Source organism: Phoenix dactylifera, chromosome 1, assembly GCF_009389715.1.
Source record: "Phoenix dactylifera cultivar Barhee BC4 chromosome 1, palm_55x_up_171113_PBpolish2nd_filt_p, whole genome shotgun sequence".
Taxonomy (NCBI): Eukaryota; Viridiplantae; Streptophyta; class Magnoliopsida; order Arecales; family Arecaceae; genus Phoenix; species Phoenix dactylifera.
The window spans coordinates 22,963,577-22,987,616 of record NC_052392.1 but is presented as its reverse complement, the minus strand read 5'-3'; the positions used below and the strand labels follow the sequence as shown (position 1 = coordinate 22,987,616).

The window sequence follows — 24,040 nt, the reverse complement described above, 5'->3', positions numbered from 1 at the left end:
ACCCCCCCTATTGCTCAGGACACCCCCCAAAAATTAAAAAAAAAATTAAATACTCTCTACACCCCCCCATTTGCTAAGGACACCCCTAAAAAATTTAAAATTTCTAAATTACCCCCCACCCTCCCCACCCCCTCACCTAAATTGCTCTCTACACCCCCCAAACCCCCCCCCCCCCACCCCGCTCTTCCCCTCCAAAACACCTCGCCAACGCCCAAAACCCCCCCGTTCCCCCTTCTCCCTCTCGTCCCCGGCATTCTCCCGATCTCCGACCACCTCGCCGGCTTCTCCCGGAACCACCTCGCCGGCTTCTCCCGAAATTTTTTTTTTTCACGGTTCGTGCTCCGTTCGGCACTAGATCGCCGAACAAAAGGCTTCTGTTCGGCTGAACAGTGCCGGACAGAAGCCTTCTGTTCGGCACGGTGCAGCCGAACAGATCTGTTCGGTTGAGGGTGGCCGAACAGAAGGCTTCTGTTCGGCACTGTTCAGCCGAACAGAAGCCTTTTGTTCGGCGATCCAGTGCCGAACGGAGCACGAACCGTGAAAAAAAAAAATTTCGAAACAAGGTGGAACACGTACCTTTGCGGCCGATTCTTCGTCCCAAATCACTAGTTGCTTGTCCATGCTTCGAATGGGGCTTAAATCTCCTTCAAAGATCGCCTAAACGATGTAAATGGATCGAGGGGTTTAAGGGGGGTTTGAGGGGTGTTTTTTTTTTTTCTTTTCAAAACGAAACGGAGGAGGAGGAAGGGGGTGTATGAGAAAATTTCAAGGGCAATATGGTAATTACACTAAAGGTTAGTTTGGGTATTTTTTTTTTGGTTTTTGGGGGTGTCCTTAGCAATAGGGGGGGTAGTTCTAAATACACCCCCCTATTGCTCAGGACACCCCCCAAAAATTAAAAAAAAAATACCCAAACTAACCTTTAGTGTAATTACCATATTGCCCTTGAAATTTTCTCAGTACACCCCCCTTCCTCCTCCTCCGTTTCGTGCTCCGTTCGGCACTGGATCGCCGAACAAAATGCTTCTGTTCGGCTGAACGGTGCCGAACAGAAGGCTTCTGTTCGGCGATCCAGTGCCGAACAGAAGGCTTCTGTTCGGCAACCCTCAACCGAACAGAATCCTTCTGTTCGGCGGAGGGGAGGGGAGGAGGGGTAGGAGGGTGGGGAGGAGGCGGCGGAGGGGGGAGGGGTAGGAGGGGTAGTTGGAGGAGGGGGAGGTGGAGGAGGAGGAGGAGGGGGAGGTGGAGGAGAAGGGGGAGGAGGGGTAGGAGGAGGAGGAGGAATGGGAGCAGGGAGGAATAGAGGGTGGAGGAGGAGGCAAAGAAGGGGGAGAAGGCGGAGGGGGATGCAGAGTAAGAGGGGATGGGGATGGGGGGCGGAGGTAGAGGGGTGGAGGAGTAGGAGGAGGGAGGAGGGAGGAGGAGGAGGAGGGTGAATAGGCGGAGGAGGAGGGGAGAGGGATGAGGGGGAGGCAGAGGTGGGCGGGAAGAGGGGGAGGGGGAGGAGGAGGATGAGGAGGGAGGAGGAGGAGGCAGAGGCGGGGCGGAGGAGGAGGGGAGAGGGATGAGGGGGAGGCAGAGGTGGGCGGGAAGAGGGGGAGGGGGAGGAGGAGGATGAGGAGGGGGGAGGAGGAGGAGGCAGAGGCGGGGGGTGGGGAGGTGGGGGGTGGGGAGGGTGGGGGTAATTTAGGAATTTTTAATTTGTTAGGGGTGTCCTTAGCAAATGGGGGGGTGTAGAGAGTATTTAATTTTTTTTTAATTTTTGGGGGGTGTCCTGAGCAATAGGGGGGGTGTATAGAACTACCCCAATAGGGGGGGTGTATATAGAGCCACCCAAAAAACCGTTGTATATGGGACCTCGTCTTCCCTATTTAAACCCTTCGCCACTGCCCAAATTGCCACCGACGCCACTCTCTCTCCTCCGTTCCCACTGCCCGCCCGCCCCCCCCAACGTCTCTCTCTGAGCCCAAGAAACTTGAAGGCCGGAAACAATGGCGGAGATGGGGGAAGAAAGCCTCCGCGACCCGGCGACCCGGAGAAGAAAGAAGAGGAGCAGTGATGGGAGGAAAGAACTCTAAGCCTCCTCCAAGGCTCCAAGATCGATCAAGGTCCCACCTTTCCCCATGTTTCCGCTTCCTTTCTTTCTTTCTTCCATCTTGATTCTTTGATGACGCTCTCTCTTTCCTTTTGGTGGGTTTGCAGATCTCTCCGGGGCGAAGGAGGGGAAAAAGTTGGGCAAGAAGCACAAGGTGAAGTGGGTGAAGAGGCCAACGACGATGCCCCAGGTCATCGTCGAGTTCGTCGACTAAGATCTTAGGGAGAACGCCATCAGATACCTAAGCAACTGCCTCGTCGAGGTCTCCATTTCTTTTTGGAATTTTCTTGGGTTTCTTTGTTGATTTTGGGTACATCTGTTTTGAATTAGACTTTTCTCTCAATTCGTGATTTACATGCCCTTCTTGTTCTATTTTGAAAAATCGCTTTTAAAGGATTCCAGGTCATATGAAATTTGGTTGAACAAACCAAGATCCAAGAAATTGATTAGCGGTGATTAATGATTATCAGAGTATCATCAATTTATACATTCTTGGCTGCAGAAAAAGGGAGGAAGATCCAGATAATTACCACCGGGCTGGTTTTTTGGTGTTCAATTCCTATGCTACAATGTCTGGATTGTTGCAGGTGGTCGTTTGTTTCTTGGTTTTAAGATTCTATCTGATGCTTTGCAAATGGCTTGTTTAGTTTGATATGAACGTTTTTGATTTGTTGGAACAGGAGATTGTGGGGTTTTACATGAAGATGGTAAACGAAACTCTCAATGTGAGATCTATTAAATGTCTTGCTAATGTTCTCGCACTTTTTCAGGTCAGTTTTGTTCTCTGTGTTGGTGAGGTTTATGTTATTGCCTCCTCCAAGGCTCCAAGATCGATCAAGGTCACACCTTTCCCCATGTTTCCGCTCCCTTTCTTTCTTTCTTCCATCTTGATTCTTTGATTATGCTCTCTCTTTCCTTTTGGTGGGTTTGCAGATCTCTCCGGGGCGAAGGAGGGAAAAAGTTGGGCAAGAAGCACAAGGTGAAGTGGGTGAAGAGGCCAATGACGATGCCCCAGGTCATCATCGAGTTCGTCGACTAAGATCTTAGGGAGAACGCCATCAGATACCTAAGCAACTGCCTCGTCGAGGTCTCCATTTCTTTTTTGAATTTTCTTGGGTTTCTTTGCTGATTTTGGGTACATCTGTTTTGAATTAGACTTTTCTCTCAATTCGTGATTTACATGCCCTTCTTGTACTATTTTGAAAAATCGCTTTTAAAGGATTCCAGGTCATATGAAATTTGGTTGAACAAACCAAGATCCAAGAAATTGATTAGCGGTGATTAATGATTATCAGAGTATCATCAATTTATACATTCTTGGCTGCAGAAAAAGGGAGGAAGATCCAGATAATTACCACCGGGCTGGTTTTTTGGTGTTCAATTCCTATGCTACAATGTCTGGATTGTTGCAGGTGGTCGTTTGTTTCTTGGTTTTAATATTCTATCTGATGCTTTGCAAATGGCTTGTTTAGTTTGATATGATTGTTTTTGATTTGTTGGAACAGGAGATTGTGGGGTTTTACATGAAGATGGTAAACGAAACTCTCAATGTGAGATCGATTAAATGTCTTGCTAATGTTCTCGCACTTTTTCAGGTCAGTTTTGCTCTCTGTGTTGGTGAGGTTTATGTTATTGCCTCTCCAAGGCTCCAAGATCGATCAAGGTCCCACCTTTCCCCATGTTTCCGCTCCCTTTCTTTCTTTCTTCCATCTTGATTCTTTGATGACGCTCTCTCTTTCCTTTTGGTGGGTTTGCAGATCTCTCCGGGGCGAAGGAGGGGAAAAAGTTGGGCAAGAAGCACAAGGTGAAGTGGGTGAAGAGGCCAATGATGTTGCCCCAGGTCATCGTCGAGTTCGTCGACTAAGATCTTAGGGAGAACGCCATCAAATACCTAAGCAACTGCCTCGTCGAGGTCTCCATTTCTTTTTTGAATTTTCTTGGGTTTCTTTGTTGATTTTGGGTACATCTGTTTTGAATTAGACTTTTCTCTCAATTCGTGATTTACATGCTCTTCTTGTTCTATTTATAAAAATCGCTTTTAAAGGATTCCAGGTCATATGAAATTTGGTTGAACAAACCAAGATCCAAGAAATTGATTAGCGGTGATTAATGATTATCAGAGTATCATCAATTTTTACATTCTTGGCTGCAGAAAAAGGGAGGAAGATCCAGATAATTACCACCGGGCTGGTTTTTTGGTGTTCAATTCCTATGCTACAATGTCTGGATTGTTGCAGGTGTCGTTTGTTTCTTGGTTTTAAGATTCTATCTGATGCTTTGCAAATGGCTTGTTTAGTTTGATATGAACGTTTTGGATTTGTTGGAACAGGAGATTGTGGGGTTTTACATGAAGATGGTAAACAAAACTCTCAATGTGAGATCGATTAATTGTCTTGCTAATGTTCTCGCACTTCTTCAGGTCAGTTTTGTTCTCTGTGTTGGTGAGGTTTATGTTATTGTCTCCATCATGGTTTTTACTATCCTAACTCATGCACTTTTTTTTAAAAAAAAAAATTAATTGTGCTTTCACTCAAATCTGATATTAAGGTATTGTTGATGTATTAGTGGGCATTGGGCTTCATCTCCAGGCCTGCAATCTATTCTGTTTGAGGCAGACAGCTGGAGTTCTAGCAGGGTATGTGCTGCATTCTTGCATGCTTTCTTGTATTAACTTGTGGTAGTTTATTTCTAAAAGGAAGTTTTCTCTCTAGAGTTATATAGCTTGTACTTTGCTTCGCATTTAAATAACTAATCTGCACTATCTTTTCTTGTGATATGATTTAAATTTTGCTTCCTAATTTATTATGTAAACATTTTGACAGTATCATTTCTTTCCTAAAGGACTTAAGAGGTTCCAGCCAAGCTTTTAGCCATCGTGCAAGTTTTAGCTCAAGTATAAGTGATGCTGACTATCAAGTTCGATTTGTTGAACCTGCATACTCATTTGTTGGAATGCACTGCATCTTTGACAACTGCAAAGCTTCAGGTGATTTTCAATGCATAAAACAGTGTTTTGTTACTATTTTCTTTTCTACTGTTCAAAGGAACGATATCTAATATAATTTTCCAATAGAAACTCATTGAAATGTTGTTTTGTCAGTAACAATTTTAAAATTTGGGCATATGAGTTCGGATTTCCTTGCATATGGTGTATCAGATGGAAACCTGACAATTTGTCATGTCTCTGAACCACCTTCCATCCTTCAGCAAATAAGAGGACATTCAAAAGCCATCACAGGTTAGACCACGTGTCAATTATCTAGAGCTCTATATTTATTATTGCTCAAATTTTTTATTCCTGAAGAAGAGCTATCATATAATTTTCATATCTCGGCTTATTGCATATTGCATTGTCACATGTGTTTCAATATATAATAGATAGGAAATTATGGCTGAAACGGTGCTAGAACTAATGTTAAAAAATGGGCATGTCACACATCGAATAGAAGATAGAGGAAGAAGCAGAAAAGTTCTTGAAAGTGAAAAGAAGGGATGCATCAATATTACGTTCTTAGTACTTCGTATTTTCAATGCATTACAATATAGCTAGTATGTGCATTGGTTAATGAGGAAACTTAGAAATTTGTTTTCTTAGAACTGGTGTCTAATAAATCTAGAACCTAGTAGAACTTGATTTTCTTGAACCTATCATATGAAGTGAACCTACCCCACTTAATGCTTCTGTGCATCATCAAATAATTTTGTTCTTGATTCCTCTATGCATCCCTTCATGTAAAAGCATCTCTTTATTGTGCATAACTATTACTTTAGGGTGAGTATGGAAATGTTCAACTAAATTTGTGACATTGGTCACATGAAATTTTATGGTGATTTCACATCTTTTTGCACCAATACTTCTTTCCTCTATTCCCAAATTGCTAACTAGATTACAGATTTTGATTTTTCATCTAATAGTCAGTACATTGCTTCGTCCTCAATGGATAAGACTGTGCGAGTCTGGGAAATATCTAAAGGTCATTGCATTTGAGTAATATATGGAGTTTCTTCCCAATTATCCATTCGCTTTCACCTGGTGCATAAAGATTCATGTCACTCTTTCTTATTTTTCCTATATAAAGTATCAAGATATTTATGAAAACTGGTTTGTTGTTTCACCCATGGTGTGCTCACATGCTTACATGCTCTGTGTGCATGTGTTACAAGGATTCTGCAATTTATATGTAATCAACATTGCAAATTACTTGATTGATCATGCACTCTTATGACTGTTACTTGATTGATTGTTTTCTCTATCCAGTAACTTGTGAAACACCACATTTTGAATCTACTTTAGTCTAGAACCACAAAACACTTACTAGAAATTAATGCCACCTAATTTGCCAGCTCAATTTAGTGATTTTAGTTTCAGAAGAACATTTGCTTCATATTACTACTTAGTCTAATGTTGGTTGTTAGATATTGAAACTAGAAGTTGCGATTCATAGCATAACTATATTATTTATATTTTTCAAGGTCATCTCCATCTTATAAATTATAAATACTTTTTTAGTTATATTAAATGCATTGCCTTTTAGTAATTCAGTAGGCTGTTATGTGTTCCTTTGAGATCTTTTTTGTCAAATTATTAGGCTCTTCTCTATTAAATTAATATTCTACACTAAGGGGAATAATAAGAATCTTACAGGTGTCAATACCTGTATTGTCCCTGATACAGATCAAACTGGCACTTCAACCAGCTTAAAGAATCTAATGCATTGAATAAGCTTTGTACATTTGATCTTGACCTGTGCAACTATCAGAAGAGTACCGGATTGTCCTATCAGATCAAGAGTTCTGACTGTTATGTTCATCCATTCTAGTTTTGTTTTGTCGAAGCTGCAATGGCATCACTGTCAGCCCCAAGATAATGTTAAATTTCTCAAGAATAAGCTGAGATAGAGTACTATAAGTCAGAGAATTTAGGAATGCCCCCCAAGGCTTACATTCTTTACTATCAAGTTGAAAATCATGCATGTATGAGAGTTTTTCTTTTAAAGTATATGTTGCTTTATCTTTACATGCGCTAATTGGCTGCATCATGCTTCAGTCTAACATTAGGTATGTGCTGGCTTTGGCATATTACTAAGATACTTGATTTTAGGGATTAACTTGGGTGTGGCTAGTATGGATCAAGGCATCTCGTGGTGGTGGCATTGCAGGCCTGATAGCTAAGACTGGCATGGTATCTGCGGTGCCTTGCTAGCAAGGTTCATAATCTCGATGCTAGATCCCATATAGGCAACATGTTGATACAGTGTCATTACATCTGTTATGGGGTTGGATTGGTGTACCAAGACTCAGTACACCACTCAATCTGAGTGTTGGTTCAGTACTGGTATGGTACGGCATGTTTAGTATAGGATGGCATGCATCGGTATGGCACGTCTAGTACAGGATGGTATGCATCGATATGGCAAACCTTGCTTGCTAATGATTCATATAGTCTAGCATTACTATTGGCCAAGCATTGGCACGCTATTGTTACCATGCCTGGTGGAGTACATGGCATGTTCTATCATGCATACTGACTAGCACTTTGATTAATAATTCTTAATACCAAGAATTTGAAAAATCATGAAAAATTTGAAAAACACTGCACAAATTCACATCATTAATCTCACCTGAAATCTCCACGCAGGTTTTAATACTGAATTGCATAACTTTTGTAATCATTGCTCTTTGCTGGAGCTCCTAGCTTAACTTCACCCAAAATCTTCACACAGGTTTGCCTTGGAAAATTGCAATGGTATTGAAGGCGTTGTACTAAGTAACCTCTTGATACTTCTTTAGAATTGCATACTTGCATTCCTACATAAAGGTGATTATACCTTTAGCATCTGATGCTGAAGGATTTAATTGTATGACTACATGATAATCTCTTATTATGTAATGCAAGTTTAGACTTTTCCATGGTGAAGTTTTGGGATACCATCTTCCATTTATGATTAGGCATGACAAAAGAATGCTTTTTTTGAAAATAGTTGCTGCCATTTACTAGGAAGTTCAACAGTCTGCCTATCAATTAGCTAGAGGCCAACCAACAGAAGGTTATCCTTCCTTAGTTGTTGTGTGAATAATTGGAGCTTGTCAGTGTCATTATTAAGAGTAGTCTATCATGCCCAAGGTGCATGAGCCAGAACCTCCTCTTTTAGAGGCTTCTTCATGTATTTGCCCATTGGAAAAGCCTTCAGCTTCTTGCATAATGTTCTAATCTTCTCAACCTCAATGTTTTCTCATTCTCAGTTTGGCAAACAATGCGCCAAACTACAATATAAATTTTGGCAGGGGCAATGCTGCTTCTTCTAGGACTGGATTTTGGAGTTTCTTGTTCCTTCAAGTGCCAGTCTCTGCAAACAGGGAAGCAGTACCATAGATTTGACAGCTGAGAATAACATAAGCAAGCCTGTATATCTAGCAAATGAAGTTTATCCTTCCATCAAGAAATCTGCAGTGACTAATTTGCACAGGTGGATAGAAGCGTCTGATAGTATCAACCAAAATAGAGAATTTTAGAAGTATTTTTAACTTATTAAACTGATCCTTTCTTTGATCTTCTAAAGTCAGATGAAATTTCTCTTTGGATGTTTCAAATCTGCAACTATGCAATGGAGAAAGGTTGTGTCAAGCAAAAGTAACGATCTTTTGCTCTCTCTCTTTTTCTTGCCTTAAGTCCAAACCATGGTAGTTGAAAAGACTGCAGAAACACTTTGGACTAAAGATGCCACATATTTATGGGCTTTTGCTACTGAGACCATTTAATGACCATGAAACATGTAGTTATTTTCATTTATGGATTTCTTGGTTGCAATGGGTTTGTGGATGATCTTGGTATGGCTCTTTAACTCCAAATTTTGTTGACTCGTAATCCTTCTATCTCTTCTTTGCTCATGGTTAACATAATTCATGCCACTTCAAAAAAATATTTCACATTTTTTAAAAATGTTTACTGTCTGGAAAAATATGAGATACTGGGTTATTATTTTGTCCAGAAACAGGAAATATATTAACACTGATTCTAAGCAGTCCCTGTAGATACGGCTTTATCTATGATCTGCTTGATGCTGTTTGCAGGTGAATAACAACTTGTCTTCAGTTGGCAACGCAAATTCTACTGGTAGTACCTCGTGCCTCCTAACTATACCGGTTAGAGAGCAAGTAGAGCAACAACAGATCTCTCTCGGATTGTGAGGCTTGTTCTATTGTAAACGCCTTGCTGTAATCGGAGTTGATTGAGTGGTGTAACTTTTACAACTATTATAAGGAGGGTCGGTTCATCCCTTGGGTGACAGCCAAAGGAGGTTGGGTGTGATTTTGGAGAAAAGAAAAAAGAATGGAGTCCGGAAAAAATTCTAACACCCATCAAGCTAGGCTAGAGGCTTTAGAAGGAAGTTCACAACACATAAGCTGAGCTCTTGAAAATATATCCACTACCCTAGCCGGTGTGAGTGCCCACTTAGAAAGGTTGGATAGGAGGGTAAGTGAAAATGAAAGAGAGGGAGATTACAAGATCCAATGAGGGAGACCCTTGGTCGCACGCATCATGGCGGGACCAAGGACGGGAAGAAAGGGGTAGTGAAGTAGGAGGCTTACGGGTAAACCATCTAGAGGAGATAGACTACCAAAGGCCCCGGAGAAGAGGGGGAAGAATCGAAGCTAGAGGTATCGAATTGAAAGATGGCTAGAGGATGAGGAGCTTAACCATGGTGATAGGGGAAGCGAGCCCGAAGAGGAGTCATACCATGTCCGAAGGCCTATTGGCCGGAGAAATGTCCTAGATGGAAGGAGGAGGTTTAGGGAAGAAGGCTTTGTGGAAGAAGCTAGGGGGTTTGTGCCACAAGAGAGGGGGATGAGAAAACCAAAGATAAACTTTTCCAAGTTTAGTGGCGGAGATCCCTATGAATGGATGGACAAGGCGGAGCAATACTTCGATGTGTATGAGGTACCGAGAGGAGATAAGGTCACGCTTGCTAGCTTCCATCTTGAAGGAAGAGCTAGTAGGTGGTGGAGGTGGATCCGGGACCTCTACGAGAAGGATGATAAGAGACTTGGGTGGACGGCCTTCGTGAAAGAGTTCATGTCACAATGGGGTCCCTCTCCCGTTGTGAACCATCATGGCCAACTAGCCAAGTTGAAGCAAGAAGGGAAAGTGCAAGTCTACATCGACGAGTTTCGGCTACTCCAAACTATGGTGAGCGGGTGGTCCGAAGAAGCCCTCCTAGGCACTTTCCTTGATGGTTTGAAGCCGTGGCTATCCAAAGAATTGAAACTCAAACAACCCACGCGGCTTCAAGATGCAATGAGGATGGCGGAAATCTTGGACCAAAGCTATGGTCCCGAAAGAAGAATGATGAAGGAAGGTTCCTATTCCAAGGCCACCATGCCCTTGCCACCAAAAGCGCCTTCGAAGGGGAAAGAAGAAGCCGGAAGAAGCCACAAAGATCGGCCCCAATAAGTCAAGAAGTTATCGAGAGAAGACCTCCAAGATTATGTCAAGAAGGGCCTTTGCTTCAAATGTGGAGACAAATGTAGCTGGGGCCATCAATGCAAGTCCGGCTAAGCCTTCCTCCTTGATGTTGACTCCGATGGGGAGGAGGCCACTTCGGAAGCTTCGGAGGATGATGATGAGCATGAAGATGAAGGGCACTATAGCCCGGAAGAGGAGGAGGCCGAGCTTTCTTTGCATGCTTTGTCGGAGGTGCAAAGACCGTCCACCATGCGTTTGATGGCATGGGTGGGCAAGCATGAGGTTTCTCTTTTTTGTGGATAGCGGCTCTTCTCACAATTTCATCAACTCCGACATTGTGAGAAAAGTCGGCTTGAAGGGAGCGGCAGTGGAACCCTTTGAAGTCAAGGTAGCAAGTAGAGAAAAGCTTCGATGTGAGGAGGTAGTAAGGGATGTTCACATGAATGTCTAAGGAGTGAGGATCAAAGCCGAACTAAGCAAATAAATCTAATAATTACAATTAATAAAAATTCTTAAAAGAAATAATATTTTTTTTATTCGGTATCAAAATAAATCTTTTTTATCACGAAAGAAATCTATTCTAGCACAAAATAAATCTACTCATTTAATAAATTCAAATCATAAAATTGCAAATCCTACATATCCACTAATATTAAATTTAAAACAAAAGTAAGAGGAAATAGCCTGATTGAAGGTAGGTCGAAGCGCGTAGATGCTGTCTCAAATAAGTGTTTGCCCCTACGTACGGGTCTCCCGACAATTCTCTTCAGAGATACGACGACCCTAAAATTCTTCTTCGGAACGTCTCGGAAGAAGTCAAATTGAACTCGATCGAATTTGTAGATCCAGCGAAGAACGAAATAAAAAGAATAAAATAAACTGAATAGAATTGCAAAAATAAAAATCAGTAGTGATTAAAAGAAAAAACTTTTCTTCAGAATTTTTTTGGTTTTTTTTCTAATTATTCGTACACCGAATAGGATGACATTGAAGGGTATATATAAGGGTGACTACAGAGGTATTAGTTTTTTTTGCGGGCGCTGGCTCACATAATTTTCAGTGGCAAATGCGGCCGCATGCACATTTAATTTTTCCAACAACTTCAACATAGGTTCTTTATTTTAAGAGTGACTTTTTTTTTGTTTTTATCTCTAATTTTATTTTCAACAAACTACAAGGCTTTCTCGTCTTTTTCCACTTACTTTACTCTCTTATGTGTTCCATGGTTGGCATTGTAATTGAAACTATAAAAGTGAGATGATGTTTTTGTTCCTCTATATTTAAATGATACATGCAGTACTTGCTGGTCGGTGCACTTATTTATCTATTTAAAATTTATTTTATTATTATATGTTATAAACTTTAGGAGTGCATTTCTATCGCGAGGCTTCGCTCCATTATGGGACCCAGTTTAAGAAGCGCTTCACATTTTCCCCTCTTTTTCTCATTCGATGGAGTAAAGTCCTCCCCCACATGGCTCTAATTACTTCGCTCTCTCCCTTATATATTTCCTACTACTCGCACTCTAATTGGAATTATGGAAAGCAAGATAATGTATTACATTTTTATTTGCATTAAAATAATATATGCTGCTGAACTTTTGTTGATACATTTGTCTTGTTTCTCTCTCTAAGTCGACATTACTGCTGGATAATAGAAACACTGGGGTCCCTTTTCAACCCCTAGTTCAGCTCACTATGGACCTACTGCTTTAAAACAGGCTCCTCCTTTTGCTTTTTTACCTAATTTTGTTTCTCCATCAAGGTTCCCCACCTGTCTCTACTTGCTTTACTCTCAGTTTTTACATGTTTCACATTGCTGTCATTCTAGCTAAAATTATGAAATGAAATAATGTATTAAAAAAATTTATTTATCTTATAGTCACATATATAAGTGCTACATTAGTAATGAAGGACCGTGCATAAATGGATGATAATTTGACCACTGTGCTTTCTGAATCTTTTGCTAGTCAATGAGAGCCTATTTTTGTCTTGTTGACCCACGAAAATGGGTCTGCCCTACTTTTACCGCCGATAGGGTTACCACTATTTCTGGTCCAAAGCGGGGATTTTCGCATCTTTGCTTACTATTCTGGCTTTGTTCGCTTAGTCACTGCATCAAAATCTTCGACAGATTCAATATAAAGTAATGCATGTTATATTAGCAATGAAGGACAATGTACATGGGGTGTGAAACTTCGCTATAGACATTGTATATTGGCCAAATAAGATTAGTCATGAAGATGACTAGAGTCAAGTGTTTAATATGTCATCTTACCATATTATAGTCTAGGCCTTGCTATGGATGGAATTTATATTATAGGGGAAGAGATGGCCAAATTTTTTTTTTAAAAAATTGTATAGATACGGAGCTGTGCATGCTAAGTTAACCACCTTTAGTCATCGAGAAAATCTAGAATTTATCCCCTGGTGATCTTAGAGTGATAAATAAGACTCTCATTTTGGATACCAATAAAAAAACCACAAGTCAAGACTATTAGGCCGTCCAAGATCTGAAGTTATTTTTACGCTTGGTATTTGATCGAGACAGTTCAATGGCCACTTATTGTTTACCATATATAATATTGTACCAATTATAGTGCATGCCAATATAATTTATCTAGTTTACAAAAATATTTCTTATTTTATTTGATATCTATATGGTTGTGTCACATTAGTACCTATAAAAAAAAAAAAAACTTCGTGTCAATTTTAAGTAATCTTAGGGCATATTTGGTTAGGGAGATTTGGGCTTTAAAATGAAAATAAAAATGAGTAACTTCCATTCTGACCATTTAGTTGGAGGGAGTTCTATTTTCATTCTAATTCTCATTCAAGAGGAGATGGGAATACCCCAAAACCCCAAAACCCAATTTTGGCTCTCCTCTGATATTCAAATCACATTCTGATTTTGATTCTAATTTTAATTTTGATTTCAGTCACGAATCAAATATATCAGGGAGGATGACCGTTCTAATTCCGATTTAGATCATAAACTAAATGCATTTGTGATGTAGTGATTATTTACAAGTCAACTAGAGTCCTCTATTTTCCCACAACCAAGTTGGTCTCTGAACCCAACCGCTGAAAAAGCTGTATCATAATAGGTCGAGAGCCTAGGCCGGGTTGGGGTTGTCATCCGGGTTAGGTCGCTGAAAGCTTCAAACTCGAGGCCGACACGGTTTTAGGGTATTGCTCCGGTTTGTTCGGGACGTGTTGAAGCATCGGCGGAAGGGCGAGATGGTGGTTGCGAGGAAGGCCATGCGGGAATGCCCGAAGAAGGTGGCGAGCCTGATCGACCTCGCCAACCTCCCCTCAACGCTCAGGGAATTCGCTGGCCAGTCCCAGATGTCCCACCTCTCCTTCTTCATCCGCGTCTGGTCCCACATCAAGTCCAACAATCTCCAGGTCCCATCATCCCTTCCCTCCCCTTTCTGCCTTCCAGATTGATTCATAGTAGCATACTTTGATGATTAGATGACCGTGCTTGCGAACTCATATGCAATAGCTTTTCCAACCTTCGCTTGAAACGCATTGTTGGAGGATGATTTAATGAAGTACAGATTTATCTCTGGAAATCAGGGGCCCTGTTGGTTAGACAAAAAAAAGAGGGCTAAATCAAGTTTGTTTGTTCACGTTTAGTGAAAAACTATGGATCTACCGGATAAATGGATACTTATTGGTGTATGTTGTCATGTGCCTCGGAAGGTTGTCTTTTAGAAGTACTTACTTTTACTAGGAGACAATGAGAATTGTCAATGCTCTTAATCATTTGATTTCCATTCTTCGTAATTACATAGTTTGAGCGCCATGTTATCTAGGATTGGGTGGTCTGAGATGCTCGGTGCTCCTCTTAATTATGAGCGGAATCCTTATTGGTGTAGTTGCTCAAAGGGGTTTCATGGGCGATTCTATGTTTTAATATTTTTACTCCATGCTTTATCGAGCAATTGGTGGCGCAAAATTTCTGGACGTCACTTCATAGGAAGTGGACTTGTTATTGGTGTAATTGCTGAAAAGGATTTAGTGACTGATAATATTTTTGCTCCACATGGTGGCTTGCAGACTAATAGGGTCTGTCCACTTGCTGTTTCCATACCATGCTTCTTAATGATCGAGATCAAGCATGCATTTTGCCCCTTATTTTCAGAGAAGTTCGATACCATGGAGGCATCTCAACACTACCTTGTTTGTATTTGAACAAGAAATGCATGTTTCAGAAGCATATATTTTCGTTTGATATATAGTGTTTGCATCTTTGAGAGAAAATAGACATGGGAAACATAGATTTGGGCAATTGTGGTTAGCCTGACTCAGATGAAATCAGTCTGCCAGTGCACTTGCGGATTTGACCTTTTTTTTAATTAGTTTTGGTTGGTTATGCACCTTCTCGCAGACTCTTCTGGCTCCAACCTCTCCTCATTTAGTTGATCCACTGGAAAGTTGATTGATCACACTTTAGATGCACGTGGCAAGTGGAAGCTCAAAACTCCTTTGTGATACCATGTATCCTTGACCAGTGCTTGCTCTGGCCAAAGGCATGTACTATCGGTCTTTAAAGAAAAACTCAGCTTGCAGAGTTGTTTCGTCGGTAAACCTTCATGTGGTTTTTGTCCATGTCTTGGAGGTAGATCTGATCAAAACCCGGGCCGGGCCGGGCTCGGGCCGGGCTCTACAGCAGAAATTAGGTCCGATGGCTGTGCCCAGGCCCGGCCCGGCTCGACTGTCGGGCTTAAATTTTTGTCTAGGCCCGATCCGACTTTATAAATCTGGTTCTAGGCCCGTTTAGCCTGGCCCGACCCGATAGATCCGACCCGACATGCCCGATTTTTTCTTTGTTTGGAATCTGGAAATAGGCCAGAATGGCCCGACCAGGCCCGACCCGATTTTTTTGGTCGGACCGCTTTTGTTGCCCAGGCCCGACCCATGGGCCTTTTTTTAATGCCCAAGCCCGAAAAATTCCGGGCCGGGCGGGCCAGAAGGCCCGTGCGGGCTAGAAGGCCCGTGATCAGCTCTACTTGGAGGCTAGCAGTGGACTAAGCAGGCTATAATAGTGTTTACTTTCACGGCAGAAACCCCAAAAATTTTGCATCCACCATTGCTTCCTCAAGGTCAACATAAACGTTGGATGCGATATCCCCATCTCTTTGATGTCATTCTTCATTATTGAATGGCCCACCCATGTTGAACTCTACAGCACATTTCTTGGTTGCTTCAATTGAAAATTCAACCTGCTAGGGCTATAGCCTACAATTATTGCGATAGGTAGCTTATTGACCGCTCCCAATTTATTACAGCAACTTTACTGTGAACCATTGATTTATATACCATACTGTACCAGATCATACCATATGGTCTATATAGTACCAAAACATATGGACATAATACAAGGATCCATGCTCCTGTATTATGTGAGCCAAGCCATGTCATCCTGTACCCGTTTTATCTGCCATGAGTTATGGGATGTGGTTGGGCATGCGCAGGACATAGCTCTGCATGTTATTTACTGTGCCAGCCAATGATTGGCATGGGAATGGCTTGCAGTAAGCTAATCCTGCGATGGACCATGACAATGGAAAAATACTCCAGCTTGAATCTTTCAATGACATTCACAATAGGACCTCGTTTTGGCTATTTACTGTCCTGTAACTTTCTGTTCTCACCTTCCTGTGTCTCCCTCAGTGTGAAGCTTATGATTGGATGCCTGAATTCCTTTATAATCACAACTCCGGGATCATCCTAAGGAGTGTTCCACATGGTAACTAAGCAGCATCAACTAATACTTGCAATGAGAAATGGATGAATAGGTGATTATTTGTTTCCTTGTTCCTAATACATGTGTAACAGCTCATGTCACTTATTCATTCGGAGCCTGGCGTTAGTTGCAGAAAATTCTATCTTCATGCTGATAAATTCCATATTCAAGTCTACTTGACTGATTTTCTTCACCCAATTCCTGCAGCAGCTTGCAAGCAGATTGTGTTGACGAATAAGTTTGGTTTTGAGAGTCTATACTTATCTCCAACTTCACGAATCCAATCTATTTGTATAGCGATTTTCTTTAAAATGCTTTAAGGGAATATAGCATATACAGCAGGAGCTAGATATATGTTCATGCACACTATCAGTGGGGTTGTCTTGGTAATAAGAACACCAGAAGATAAAAATACATAAAATATTTAAGCTTCTTCATACGACAAGAATGTGCATACATCAGTAGTAATGTTAATGGCAAGCTGCCTTAAAAATGGGCAATAAACCCTGGCAGTGTGTTAATATCTTCTCAAAATTCTGCATTTGCACTGTTTTTTCTTGAAATTTACAGACTTTATTTATCTACAGCATATTTCTGTAAATTTCTTCTCCTTCAAATTTCAATGTTTCCCAATGGTATAAAGCTTGTTTATTATGCTATTCTAAATTTTATATAGCATGTGCCAGTTTCAAAACATTAGTGCTGTCTTTGTACTAAATTTCAAGACATCCTGCTGTTCCGTGGTAAAGTGCTTACTCTGCTTTTGAAAAGTTTGGACAAATTTTGATCGATAATGGTCATGGATTGTTGCAGGATCCAAACAATAAGAACATAGTTAATTGTGACGACAAGTTGAAAAATATATTGCTGGGAAAGTCTCAAGTCGAGCTTGCTGAACTTCCGATGCTTATCAAACTCCATTTTCCCAAAGCACCAAAATAACTGTGAGTATGTTGATCTGCAAGGATCAATCATCACACTGAGAAGCTTAAGCTGACTGCTCCTTTGATGTTATAGTGATTAATTTCAAGGCATATATGCATATAATATTTAAATTATACAAGCTATTTTATTGGTTCCACGCAGCTAATATGAAACAAATTTTAGATTTACATATGTAAGTTACGCTGTTTGATGAAAAACCATTGGTTGAAAATCCTGTATACTTTTTTGGGGTTTTACTGTTTATAATTTTATCCCATTATCTACCTCAGCTTGATACAGCTGAGCTTGGCTGCTTTTATTGTCACATATAGTATGTGAAAATACTTTTGGAGAAACTGAGTTGAATGCTTACCAGTCAGAAAGCAACTAAGCAAGGTCTTTTGGAAAGGGTGTGAAAAGGTTATATTGAATCTAACAGTTGCTTTTTTCCTAGCTATACAATGCAATGCTATCCCCCTCTGTCTAACGGACACAGAATAGCTGTCTATTCAAACAAAATATTAATATTATTTTCTAATGAAAAACAGAATTTGCTCATCTTAGATCTGCTAAACAAAAACCAAAGCTCAACAAAGGTACATTCTGACATGCATGCATGTGTATTTATACGGATGTACATATGCATGTTCATGCTATCTTTGTAGAGATTGCAGATGATATATTATTCAATACTTCAATTCAAGTAGATAATAGTTTTTAGATGATTTAAATTATAGAAAAGATTTTGAGGATGGAACTTTCAAAAATGAAGAGGTAGAACAAATTATATGGATTCCAAGTCTATGTCTCCAATCAGAACACGATGGCCAAGAGATACTACAGTATCATCTTTTCTATTTTTTAGATTTGCTATTTGGAATTAGTTTATAGAAATTAGTTTGTTGCATGAAGCAGATTTTTGTCCCTGGACTGCTCCCGCAATCACATTTTGAGACAAGGTAAGCTTTTATAAGTTCATATATTAAAATATGTTGGACAGATGGCCTAATTGCATGAGATGAGCATTATTGACATGAGAATGGTGCATTAGGTGTGTGGTTAAGCCACAAAAGATGGGATTGGAAACAAATATCATTGGAGAGAGACTTGAGCGTACTCACTGCCTAGCTGTTTGTATTTCTCATTAACATCACTGTATGATCCGCCAGCAATTTGAGAAAAAAAGTAAAAGTGGGAGTGTGTTTAAGAAGGGTGGGGGATCAGTTATTAAAGTGCATGGTGTATATAAGATTACTTTATTCTATAGTTAATGGTATTTTTCCACATTGGAATATATAGATGACCGGCTTACTTCCCCTGTTAGGAAATTTTTCTCAGCCAAAAATCTTCCACCTAGAGTGTTCTGGGTGTTCTTTACATCTTGTCATTGACAACTCATTAAATGAAATGTGTTATCCTATCGACAATAATGCAGCCAAAACCCTTCCCTATTGGTCCAAGTTATTATGGAGTCTTTTCTTATTGGTTTTAGCCATGCTGTTTCTGCTATGCATGGACCTCATTTACATCCATTACATCTACTTATGCATGAGCTGATATTTTAAGAGTAATAGCCATTTATTAGAAACCAACAAAATCATACTTTATCATTATAGAATAAAGAGTTTAAATAAGCCTTTTCTTTTCCTCTGTCATCTTCTTTCTGAACATAACCTGTCGAGGTCCTTCGTTATACAAGTTCATGTTTTAGTGGTCTAGTTTAACCTTTTTTTTTGCAGGATATCATGGAAGCAGACAATGGACTTATTGGCAGCATAATGATGAATGCTCATGGTGTTGCTAATGCGAATTTGTACTATTTGATGGTGTTTCTGTTGCTGGCTTCTGCCTCTCAACTCTCAAAGCTGTCTTCCCACACTTGTCATGCTTCTCAGGTCCTTCCACTTCAAGGTTTCAAGATATTCTCAGAAGACGATCGACCAAGTTAATCTTCAAGTGATGGCTCTGATAGATTAATAGTTGGTGGTGAAGGACATGATTAATAGATTCCAAGGGTTTCAGATGCTGTTTTTTCACTTGTTTTGTAGTCAATGGACTATAATATTTGATCATGTTTGGAGTCGCGAAGTAGCTCATGTTGCATTACATGGAGGCTAGCTTTTATGTCATCCTCTTTTTTCTTATTAAACTTTGTTCTCTTATATGAAGAAAGGATTTTATTTATTCCATACTTGGGATGGTGTTTTTCACTTGTTTTATAGTCAATAGACTATAATATTTTAATATTTGATCATGTTTTGCAGTCATGAAGTACAGTCATGTTGCAGTATGTGGAGGCAACCTTCTATGTCATCCTTTTTTTCTTATTAAACTTTGTTCTCTTATACAAAGAAAGGATCTTATTTAGTCCATATCTAGTTTCCATGAAGTTGGGGGATTGTTATGGGAAGGTTAGATGGAATTCACTACTTTTTTTATGATTGTTGTCGTTGGATCTTTATTTGTTATGATATTTGTCGTGACGTTGTCATCATAAGATATTTATGTCGTATCTCTATTTTTCATATGCTTTCATATTAGAAACTTATTGCTTATTTCTATAGTCAACATGCCCTGGTTATGTTGCCGTTCTCGAGGAAGGAGCTTTACGACACTTTCTTACTCACCTGTATTAGATTATTCTGGAGAGAAGGCGAAATATGTCACCCTTCATTGAGTAATTCATTCTATGACTTGCAATCACCTGTCTTATGATTAAATCAATCGCTATCTAAAGCAATTGCTTATTAGCAAGAAGCTTTGTTCAATCAAGTGGGCTAGTTTTACATGATAGTATTTTGAGCAAGGTATGCCGAATTGTGCCGAACCAGCCGGTTCAGAGCAAAGCCGAACTGGACCAATCGGTTACCGGCATGATTCAGCTTCTTTAGAATGGTTATAAACGGTGAGTCTCTCGTCTCTGTTCACAGCCCTTGTCCCACTAGGAGCCCTCGTCCTCATCAACGATGACAATCCAGATGAGTCTTCTTCTCATTCTTTCTCCCTCTCTTCCTCTCTTTCTATCCTCGTCGTCGGATTTGGAGTTCTCGAAGCTCCTCGCGACAGCCTCGGCCTCTCTCTCTCTCCTTCCTTCCCTCTCCTTCGTCACCCCCTCTCGCTCTTCCTCCCTATCTTCTTGAAGTTCCCCATCAAGGGGTCCTCGGCCTCTCTCTCTCTCTCTCTCCCTCCCTCTCTCCGCCTCCGTCTCCTTCTTCCTCTCCCCCCTCTCCCTCTTGGTGTACTTCAACATGGTATGGTATGGACCTATAGGACTAGACTGGTTGCTGGCCAGTATGAGGCTCGGTACTAGTCTGGCAAACCTTGATTTTGAGCATGCTATTTGTTCTGTTTGGTGGCATGTCAGAAGAGTGGCGCTATATTGAAGATCTGCACCAACAATAGTTCCAACTATGAGGTATTTAATGTATTTTTACCCTAAGTTTATGAATCTAATGTCCTTTTTTCTCTTTTTCTAGTGGGGTGGGTGGGTTAAGGAATCAATGAACCTAGTTTTTATCTGATTAAAAGATTTGCTAATATTTGTGCATGTGGACTACGTGTACAGTTTTTGTCACCTGATCTGGTTTTTATGTTAATGGAATATTGAATTCAAGCACTTTCTTCCCTCATGCTTTAATGTTTAATTTCTTCTCGTTCACTATTTATTTTCATGTGTATGTGGATTCATAAGGTTTTTGGGTGGTGTTACTTGTTTTGTAGTCAATGGACTATAATATTTGATCATTGGTGGTTGTCGTGAAGTACAATCATGTTGCATGACGTGGAGACTAGCTTTTGTGTCATCCTTTTTTTCCTTCATTAAAATTTGTTCTCTGATGCAAAGAAAGGATTTTATTTGTGCCATATTTGGTTTCCATGAAGCTGGGGGATTGTTATGGGAAATTTAGATGGAAATCACTACCATTTTTTCTAATGATGTCATTAGAGCTTTGTTTGTTATGATATTTGTCGTGATTTTGTCATCATAAGATATTTATGGCATATCTCTCTATTTTTTATTTGTTTTCATATTAGAAAATTATTGCTTATTTCTATGGTCAAAGGGCCTGGGTTATGTTCACATAGTATTTACATGATAGAATTTGAGCATGCTATTTATTTTGTTTGATACAGCATATATGCTTTTGACCTTCATAGATACATTTACTTTTACTGATTGAGCAATTGAGTAATTTAGCGATTAATGTGAGCAACTAGAATTTACATCTTCTGCTATGTTCTATGTGATATAATGAATTGTATCTCAGGATTAGGAGCTATGGTTCTTTTTCATATATATGATCTTACTTTGGTCCATCTTCATCTTTATATGTTATGTTATCTTAATTATTTTGTTCACCTATTTTAGTATCTTCCATCTTGCTATCTTCTTCCTTAGTCTGTACTATAATATCATGTACTTTCTATTTTATTGGAAGTTTGGAACCTTAGTCCTTGAATTACCTGCAGACTGATACTCTTCTCCAATTTGTGGTGCTTTGGTGGCTCTGGATGATTATATCTATAGTTCCTTTAGCATGCAAAGAGATAGGTTTTCTTCTTTTGTTTTAGTTAATCTAGAAGTTAGGGGTTGCGTAGACCTTTTTTTGTGTTTTATTATCATGTTAAGGACAGATTTTCAAATGTTTGGTTTTTTCATATTATTTAAAAAAATATATCTTAGATCGTAATGCTTCAGGCCTCATTTATCATGTACCATTTATGTATTCTTAACTCAAATTATATGTTGTTGGATATTAATGCCTCTTCAGTTCAAAGTACATAATCTTTTGCTTGACATTTCAGTTTTAGTTTATAAAGTTCTCATTCCTTATCATGTTCTATTTGAATAGAGTTTTCTTGTTCTTTGTTACACTTTTACTGCTTCATGCATTTACTTGTTCAGATTGTGGGAGCAAACTTGTGAGGATTCTATTTGATTCCTTGAATGGTGTCTCGGGATCAAGAAAGGGCTTATGATATATGACCTTAGGTTCTTTTGTCTTGTTTTGAATTTACATAGCAAATGACAAATTTTTCTAACAATTTTTTTCTTTTTTAAAATTCTTTTGTAGTTTGTGCTATGGTGAGGAAAAGAGCAAATCAAATTTCCTAGCACCAAGGAGTGCTCTTAGTCCCAGAATTCCAGTGGTTGCACTGGGTGAGGTTGGCTGCAGGGCTGTACTTGAAGGGTTCCAATCCAGCATCAGTAGGACATGTGCGAGGATGAGGTTGGTGTATGGCCAATCCATGGCAGTCTGAATATGGAGACTTAGGAGGTAGAAGTTATTAGAGTCAAGGTGGTTGGCTCCATGATAATGAATGATAATGACGGCGAGCATCAGAGGCTGGCTTCTTGTGGAGTCATGTCGGAAGTGCAGAGCTACCTTTAAGATCCACACCAGCAGGTCAGCAACCTCTTCAGCAATCGGTGCACTAGGGTCTCAGTGTAACATGATTCCGAGCTTCTCTTGTTTCTATATCATTTGTTAGGGGGTCTCAGAGGGGCAAGTAGAGAATTGGTTTCCTCATTGGAAGGCAATATTTGAGGAGTTGCAATGAGGCATATGTCTGCTAAGTAAAATGGGACAGCAAGGTAGCTACATGCCTTTCAGATGCTGTGTTTGGGGCCTCTCTCTTGTGCATTGGATGCTCTATTAGCGGTAACAACTCAAGTGGCATTGATAGCTGAAGGACCTACAGGTCTCTCTTGTGCCATGAATCACGGGTGGAGGATCAAGGGGTTTATTTCATATTTATTTTGTATTGAAATAGAATTTTCTTGTTTAATAGTCAAATCAAAGTGTTATCTGCTGACCTGATTGCCCCCCATGCTTGAATATTGATGTGTTATCTCTTTATTGAGCATCCAAAGCTTGTGAGCTGATTTTTTTTTCCTTTAAAGATCACGTGCTTCTTCTATAATTTCTTCCATTAACTATTCCAGGTTTCCATCTGAATCTCCGGTCAGTGCTTCTCTATTCACTATTTTCCTTTTCTTTTCTTTCTTTCTTTATATATATATATATATATATATATATATATATATATATATATATATATATATATATATCACACAAATGGCTGAGGTCAAACTCAAGGAAGCATTAAGGTGGATTTGGATTTTTTTTTAATTTATTTTTTATGCTAAGAAGTTTTGGGTGACTGATCAAGAAACTAATCATTCTGATTAACTAAGAGCATTCCATGTATTATTACTCTAACTGCGTTATGAAGCTAAAATAAGAAAATGCAGCAGGCAGTAAGAATTGGGATTTTACTTTTGCAAAGCCACTGTTATGATTCTGTTCAAGTGATCGACATACACCAGCTTCTTTCTCAGCACCAGACTCGGAAAGCCCTTCTTTTGCAGATGGGCGATGGCAGTGGCATTCGAACAGCAGAGGGCAGTAGAATTAGAGGCGAAACCATGAAAACATGCCATGTCATCCTTGCCCGCTTCTTTGTTGTTTACTCTCTTAGGAAATTGAAACGTGAACTCATCCTGGCTATCTCCCTTTACCCTGGAATAGGGAGAGAGAGAAAGTGAGGTAAAGCAGCAGAGAGATTCCGGAGGTAATGCATTTCTCTCTCTCTTTTTTTTTTTTGAGTGCGGTTAAATGCATTTATGCTTTGATCCCTCATGTTTTGATCCTATTTTGGTTTTCTGGCACTCACAATACCACACATACATGCATACATATATACACATAGGTTGTACACCTTTAAAGTATCTAACTAAAATGATGAACTGGCATTGTGGGCGGGCCGGTGTAATTTGTTTATTTGAGACATTTATGGGA

At 39.9% G+C, this 24,040-nt stretch overlaps 1 protein-coding gene and 1 pseudogene across 2 annotated transcripts; both read left to right on the top strand.

Moving 5' to 3' along the window:
• The first annotated feature begins 1,916 nt into the window (after nt 1–1,916).
• Nucleotides 1,917–9,389, top strand: LOC103718861 (annotated as a pseudogene).
• Nucleotides 9,390–13,687: 4,298 nt separating this feature from the next.
• Nucleotides 13,688–22,287, top strand: LOC103718860 (upstream activation factor subunit UAF30). Of its 2 annotated transcripts, none has more exons than XM_039130102.1 (3): nt 13,688–13,966; nt 17,127–17,257; nt 19,133–22,287. In XM_039130102.1, the coding sequence occupies exons 1-2, from the start codon at nt 13,799–13,801 to the stop codon at nt 17,253–17,255; spliced, it is 297 nt and encodes a 98-aa protein (XP_038986030.1). In that variant the 5' UTR covers nt 13,688–13,798; the 3' UTR covers nt 17,256–17,257; nt 19,133–22,287. The 2 variants fall into 2 exon arrangements, with proteins under 2 accessions (XP_038986030.1, XP_008806080.1); XM_008807858.3 differs by having other exon boundaries at nt 13,691–13,966; nt 18,977–22,287.
• Nucleotides 22,288–24,040: the final 1,753 nt, after the last annotated feature.